Raw genomic sequence first — 8002 nt, 5'->3', positions numbered from 1 at the left:
CCAAGTTTTGCCATTGTGCCCATAACTACTGCTGGGAATAGTAGTTTTGTAGCATCTGGAGGTCCACAGTTTGGAGACCACTGCTGTAGAAAAAGACAATGATCTGGATTTTCCATGATGTGATTGTATGCAGTACAAGTTATTTTCTTTTCTGTTGTTTAAAAATAAACAAATAAATCATTAAACAAAACAAATAACACAACTTTCTAATAACTGCAGGCAGATGGGCTAATAAAGACAGTGACACAATGTTGCAGTTCAAACAATTGTGCATTTTATTTGTTTTCATGTATTTAGCAGATTTTTTTTTAACTTAACTTAAAAAGGAGTAAAAATCACATTAGGAAACCCATGAGGCTTATCCATTGAAGCATTAGATATTTCACAAGATGCCTCTACTCATTATTGGATCTGTCAAGGATGAATGACGTGTGGCCGAGTAAACTCACTGAGCAAACTCTGAAAAGAAAAACCGAAATAAAGCCGAAAGTAGATAGATCATCATCTTTAGCATCAACTTCAGAAAGTGAAATTTATGACGGACGGTCCAGAGGAAATCTTTTACCCTGGATTTTGCTTATCATTTTAAAGAAAAGGAAGACCTAAACCTAAAAGCAATAGCCGAAGGGAAATAATGCATCAAATTCATATTGTTTAAATGATAATTCAAAGTGAAATCAGGTAATACCCCTATTGTTACAACCATTAGCCCTGAAAGCAACAATCTAGCGACATCTTGTCTTCTACTACTGGAATAAATTCTCATCTGTCTTCTCGGTTCATTGTTCGCCTTTATCTTCTTATTTCTCTAGCGCAGCTGTGTTAAAAAAAAAATCAGTTATTAAGAATTCTATTGTCCATTTCATCAGCTATCACAGTCATATGTCTATAGACCAGTGTTTCCCAATCAGTGTGCCTTCAGGTGTTGCAGAACTACAACTCCCAGCCTGGCAATGATGGGAGTTGTAGTTTTGCAACAGCTGGAGGACCAATAGATAAAGTTCATTAAGGCTCATATCACGCCGCATTTTCTGGCCTTATGTGTTGGGAAGTCTCCTGGTGTATTAAGTATATGTATCCTTAACCCCCCATTATCTAATGGAAGCAAAGAGAGTGTAAGGCTACGTTCACACAATGGAATTTCCATGACGAATTCCGCACAGACATTCCACAGATTTCAATGGGACTCTGCTGCACCTTGCACACAGCAGAATTTCCGTGCCAGATGTTCCCCACAGTATATATGTTGGCTACCGCTAAGCAGTGGCGTAGCATGGGGGGTGCAGGGGGGCCGGCCCCACCGGTGCAACATCTGGGGGGGGCGCGCTCGCACTCATAGCTCTCTGCCACTGCCTGGCTCACTCACTCTCTCTGCAGTGCTGGCTGTGCGGATCCGATCCGAGCCACTGGGTCGACGCCCACTGTGGAGTGGGGGGGGGGGGTGCCAGGCGTGCGGTGCGGTGGGTGGGAAGAGAGAGCGAGGGACTATCTGGGGAGGGACAGTGCAGCGGCCGCCTGGCGCAGCGCTAAGCACGGGAGAGAAGCACACCAGACCAGCCCAGGCAGCAGCAAGAAGAAGCTGGCAGCGGCGGCAGGCAGGTGACACAGGCCAGAGAGGAGAGAGGGTGCCAGTGGTGACAGACGCTGCAGGAGGAAAATCTAGGAGGACCTGTAGGAGAAAACCTAGCCTGCTGACTGCTGTGATCAGGTCCAGGACAGCCGGTGAAAAAAAAGGTAGGAGTCACGAGTGACAGGAGTCAGGACTGACTGGAGTAGTAACTGGGCTCAGTGGGCTGGCTGTGTAGTGCTACAGTGTTTCTCCGAAAATAAGACCGGGTCTTATATTAATTTTAGTCACAAAAAAAACACTAGGGCTTATTTTCAGGGTAGGGCTTATTTATTTATGGGGGCTGCAGGAGTGTGGAGGATGGGGGGCTGTGGGGGGATGGGGGGCTTTAGCAGTGTGGAGGATGGGGGGCTGTAGCAGTGTGGAGGATGTCGCACCCCCCCATCTTCCACACTGCCACAGCCCCCCATCCTCCCACAGCCCCCATCCTCCACACTGCTATACAGCCCCCCATCCTCCCACAGCCCCATCCTCCACACTGCTATACAGCCCCCCATCCTCCACACTCCTGCAGCCCTCCATCCTCCACACTCCTTCAGCCCCCCATCCTCCACACTGCTACAGCCCCCCATCCTCCCCTTCCCCCGTCGTCCTCCACACTCCTACAGTGCCCCCCACCCCTCTGCCATAATAAACCAGCACTTCTCCACCTTCATAGCGTCCGCAACTGAAGCTGCAGCTCTCGGCGGCGGCGAGATTTCCTTCTGCTGCTTACCGGTAGCAGGCGGGGCAGGGACACGTCCGTCAAGTCGGGCGTGCATACGCGCAGACGTTTTAAAGCAACAGCGTCCCTGCCCTTGCTCATTTAACTTTCCAAGGGACCAGCCAAAGGTGGGGGCGGGGGGGTCCACATCGCATTATTGGCGGTCATGGTCCGTTAGTTGCGTACCCCTGGCCCTAGGTCTTATTTTCGGTGTAGGGCTTATATTGCAGCCCACCCCGATAATCCAGCTAGGGCTTATTTTTGGGGTAGGGTGTATTTTTGGGGAAACAGGGTAGCAGAGCATCTCCAAAACTGAAGTTTCTTTGGGATGTTCCTGGTCTGCAGGTCAAGACTGGCATGTTGAGCTGACCAGATGGATTGAAGTTTGGTTGGTTCAACAATGACGAGACAGATTTCGATCCATATGTAGCTGCTCCAGCTCAACATAAGTTGATGTAAGCCAGTGAATCTAGCAAACTTTAATTTATTTATCAGTATTTTCATAACAAACAATACATGTGCTTAGGGGGTAAGGTTTTCTTTAACTAATCTAGTGGAAGAGACTCGAGTGCTATAATCCACGGGATAGGGGGCGCAAATTACTTGCCTTGCCCCGGGTGCTGACAACCCACGCTAAGCCGCTGCTGCTAAGTGGTATTTGACATTGGTATGTATATGAGGCATACGGCGAGAAAATAAACCCAACATATACCTCTGAAGCACACTCCAAGACACTATATAAAAAGAGCTTAAAGGGGTACTCTGCTCATAGACATCTTATCCCCTACACAAAGGATAGGAAATAAGATGTCACAGGGGTGGGGGGTTCCGGCTGCTAGGACCCCCCGTGATCTCTGGGCTGGAACAACAGCATTCTGAACCACAGCCATTATGCCCCCTCCCATAGATATGAATGGAGGAGGAGTGGCGTGACATCATGAACACGTCCTTCTGAAGCTAACGTTCTGAACATAAATATTCCGGCACTAGGACCACTCGGAAAAGTGTAGTGTGGACCCCCCGCAATCAGACATCTTACCCCATAGATTTTAGAGACGGTGTACCCCTTTAAGGGGGTACTCCAGAGGGAAAAAGTTTTAAATCAACTGGTGCCAGAAAGTTATACAAATTTGTCAATTACTTGTATTTTCCAATCTTAATCCTTCCTGTACTTTTCAGCTGCTGTATGCTCTAGGGGAAGTTGTGTAGAACTACAGAACTTCTTCTGCAGCATACAGCAGCTGATAGGTACTGGAAGCATAAGGATTTTTAAATAGACTCAATTTACAAATCTGTATAACTTTCTGTCACCAACTGATTTGAAAACATTTTTTTAAATTCCAGAGTACCCCTTTAACTTCCAACCGATCAACCATACACTAACCCATAAGAAAAATCTCTTCCCGGGGAAACCATACTGTAAAGTTTTCTGCTGTTTCAGTGTTGTGTGGTTGTGTGTAAACCCCAAGACTGTGGATTTTGCACTGCAACTCTACCAGAAAATTATGTGCAAGTGTATACTACAATACATATTTACGTATTGAAAATTTAAGTAGGAAAATCAAAGCATGCTGTCAATGTTCACAAACACAGCATGCTCATAGGTTGCTGAAGTCTTTGCAATGTGGTGAAATTAGCAGCAAAATCTGCAGAATAATCTGCACAGAACATTTGTAAGGTTGTAAAATTGGCTGCAGATTAACTGTAAGTTTGTTCCAAAGTCATCGTGGAAGATGTCTGCTAAGTGTGGAGTTATTGCTTATCAGGTGTCAGTGAGCTGTAGGGCTCCTCTCACTGCTAGTTGGGAAATAGCATTCAGAGTGGGCTTATCTTTCCTATGTCTAACATGCGCAGTGCTATACTAGGAGTTGTGTCCATGTTCCCGTGGGCTCATACCTCACCTCTGTATGCTTCTGAGTTCATACTAAGGCATAGAGAGGTTTATGTAATGTATCTTCTTAGTGACAAATGGCCCCGGCGTTCGTCTCTCACCCTGCCTTAATCCCTCCTGCCGTCCTGCAGTTCCGTCCCTACCCTCTGTCTGTTCTTCAGTTTCAATAAAGTGTGAACAGCCCTCAAGCAAATTCCATGGTGAGTGCAACATGTTTCTTTTCTCTACTGTTTTGATGGTACTGATGGATTGTCTGCCTATAGATGTGAGCACCTCCACTATGTGAAAAGATTGACCCCCCCCCCCCCAGGATTGTAAGAGTGCAGTGCTTGGTTGTTTTCTTTTGGATTGTCTAACACATGGAGTAGCTACAGTTAGAGGCATAATAAAGAGGGTGCAGGGGCATCAAATCCACCTGGGAGATGCAAAGTACCTCTGCCACATAATAAGATACCAGTATTATAAATTGCACATGGTAGATTACATGTTACAGATATACAGGACCTACAATTTATGCCTAAAGGTAGTTGCCTACAGATAGGGAAATAACTATAGGGGTTGCCATAGTAGCCGTCGTAACCAAGCCCTGGTGCCTGAAGGGATTGTAAGGTACCTCTGGCACATAAGGCCATGACATGACACCTGAATTATATATGGCACAAGGTAGACGAAGGATCAGAATTTGTATTGAGGCCCAAGAGATACACCTCTGCCTATAGGACAGTAACCGTAGAGTATGAATGTGCCACCATGTAAGCTACATGCATACGGCTTTGGAGATACAGCAGGAGAGAGAGAGAAGGGGGAAAGAGAAGGAAAAACAGAAGAGGAGAGAGAGAAAGAGAAAAATATTCTAATATAGCCAAGAAGATGTTCCGAACATACTTTTTAGTATATTATTAGCTACAATTTTGGGTGACATACAGTAAAGTAAGTATAAATAGTTTCAAAATGTCACAACTGAAAAAATATTTAACAATTCCCTAATATTCCTGACTTTACATTCTAACACCTCGGTTTTGTTGGAGGGCGTCCACAATCTATACAGTGAAGAGACAAGTTATGCTTATTATGTTTCTAGACAGCAATTGTTTGACAGGTATTAGTATAGGCCTTTCACCATGAATGGGAACCAAATCCAAGCACCATCGGGTTTTAGCAAGGCAGATACAGTACCCATGGCTGAAACAAATAAATCACATGACAGAGATTTTATTGTCGCTTTGGGGGAAATCTGTATGAAAAAAAATATATACTTAGCACTTTTTTTGTTTTACGGTTCTTGGATCACAAATTAATTTGGACAGTCTCGAGCCAATGGCAATAAAACTGCCATGACCTTCATGTTTCCTAGAATCCTGGGGATTTAGGAGAGAAGAGTCACGTTTCGGCTTAAGCTGTATAAATTGTTTGTCATTTTCCTAGAGAGATGCCTTGTAAAATCCAGTCCACTTAGTGCTATAATATGTCTGTACATCTCTCGCATCCCTTCCCTGCTCTGTGAACATATAATGGCAAATTTATGGGAGCTGTCCTTCTACGGCGGCATATTCTACTGTTGAATAAGTCGGAGTATTGAGCACATCTTTTAGTTAAGAGTCTGCATATTAAGCTTCTATGGTTCATTTATGCTAATTAAAGTTTAATTTTGTATTTGGTTAGATCAGTACACTCTCTACTTGTACGCAAGGGGTACTAAATTATGGATCCATTTTATAGGCAAACTCAATCCATAATAAAACTGTCATCTTTCAAAACCCAAGAATACTTCAAATTAAAAAAATAAGAAAAGAAAAGACCACAGGATGCAAAGTACACTGCAATATCTGTGAACAGAGCCTATGGAACAATTAGGAATATATACAGTGTTTCAACTACCTAAAAAGTATATGATTCTGCATTACAAATGAAACACACTTTAGTATTATTTGTAAACCATTTGGCATCCTCCATAAGTCCTTTGGTTTTAGATTGTACCTGTAGTATCAATACTAGTGGCCATTATATAAGGCTTTGTATTTGTAACTTTTCACAAGTTATCTCCTGTGAAGGTTCCATCTCTAATTATCAGTTGTTCTTTAGCTAATGGGTGCAGAATAGCTGTTATGATGTGTCCCAAAAACTGCTCACACAGAGAAGGGGTCCCTGCTCCCGTATATCTCAAAAGCATGCCCTTATTTGCAGCAGCAACAGGGAAGACAACATAGAGCAGTTCTGAGCAGTATAAGCTGTGAATCAAGTCCTGGGGTAAGATAAAACTTACTAGATCTTTCTGTCTCTCTTCTTACACCTCTAATCTCTATAGATTTATGTGTGCAGCATATAACATAATCCCTTAGTAAGGCTGGATTCACATATGTCTGGTGTCCGGCATAGGTGTAGCCTAAATCTTGACGCAACTGATGTCACAACTGATGACAACATGCATCAGTTGTCATCAGTTGTGTAGCATCCGGCTTGCCGGACAGGGGAACGCAGCAAGTTGCCCCTGCCTGATGTCGTCTGGCGTGTCCGACCATGCGGAGTCCAAATTGAGATGCTGGATGATTGGGAACTGTCCCATTCAAATGAATCTGATCGGTTCCAGTATCAATTTCCCTTCGGTGCACGCCGGAGGCAAACTATGCCATGATATATGTAAACCCATCCTAAGCTGATCCATCTCTAGGCAGATTTATCAGCAGTTTCACTGTAAATATAAGTTTAGTAAGGAAAGAAAAGGGAAGTACACAAGCAGAGAAAAAAAGCATTTTACTGTAACAGAATATATTAAAAGAGATCTGCAGTGTATAACACTTATCCCCTACGTTCTGGGACCCCCGCGAACTCCTGTACGGGGTCCAGGCATTGTTGCCGCTAATGCGCGTGTCCTCACTAAGGCTGACGACACACCTCCCCCATGCATCTCTACGGGAGAGGCGGGGATGCACGAACATTGCCTCTGCCTCTCCATAGAGATACATGGAAGGGGCGGGTTGGCCGTGGTGTTATGCTGCGGCCGACACACCTCCTGTATGGGAGAGTTGCCGCAGAGCTGGGGCACCATACAGGAGATGGCAGTGGGTCCCAGCATTTGAACCCCCTGCGATCAGACACTTATCCTGCGGATAGGGGATAAGTGTTATACACCGCAGATCTCCTTTAAAGGGGTACTCCGGTGAAAATCTTTTTTCTTTTAAATCAACTGGTGGCAGAAAGTTAAACATATTTGTAAATTACTTCTATTAACCCCTTGGGGACGGAGCCCATTATGGCCCCAAGGACGGAAGCATTTTTTGCAAATCTGACCACTGTCACTTTAAGCATTAATAACGCTGGGATGCCTTTACTTATAAATTTGATTCCGAGATTGTTTTTTTGTGACATATTCTACTTTATGTTAGTGGTAAATTTTCGGCGATACTTGCATCCTTTCTTGGTGAAAAATGCAAAAATTTCATGAAAATTTTGAAAATTTTGCATTTTTCTAACTTTGAAGCTCTCTGCTTATAAGGAATATGGATATTCCAAATAAATTAGATATTGATTCACATATGCAATATGTCTACTTTATGTTTGCATCATAAAATTGATGAGTTTTTACTTTTGGAAGACACCAGAGGGCTTCATAGTTCAGCAAAAATTTTCCAATTTTTCGCAAAATTTTCAAAATCGGAATTTTTCAGGGACCAGTTCAGGTTTGAAGTGGATTTGAAGGGTCTTCTGGTTAAAAAATACCCCATAAATGACCCCATTATAAAACCTGCACCCCTCAAAGTATTCAAAATGACATTCAGTAAGC

General features: G+C 43.8%; 1 protein-coding gene across 1 annotated transcript in view; it reads right to left on the bottom strand.

Annotated features, from left to right (window-relative positions):
- Window positions 1–251: 251 nt before the first annotated feature.
- The window catches only part of MACROD2 (mono-ADP ribosylhydrolase 2), a 2467642-nt gene continuing 2459891 nt past the window's right edge, over window positions 252–8002 (bottom strand). The window contains exon 21 of the mRNA XM_056567894.1: window positions 252–817. Within this exon, the coding sequence (XP_056423869.1) occupies window positions 801–817 (17 nt within the window). The 3' untranslated portion in view covers window positions 252–800. The remainder of the gene's footprint in view (window positions 818–8002) is intronic.

The sequence above is a fragment of the Hyla sarda genome, chromosome 3, assembly GCF_029499605.1.
Source record: "Hyla sarda isolate aHylSar1 chromosome 3, aHylSar1.hap1, whole genome shotgun sequence".
Taxonomy (NCBI): Eukaryota; Metazoa; Chordata; class Amphibia; order Anura; family Hylidae; genus Hyla; species Hyla sarda.
This window is presented reverse-complemented; position numbering and strand designations above follow the sequence as displayed.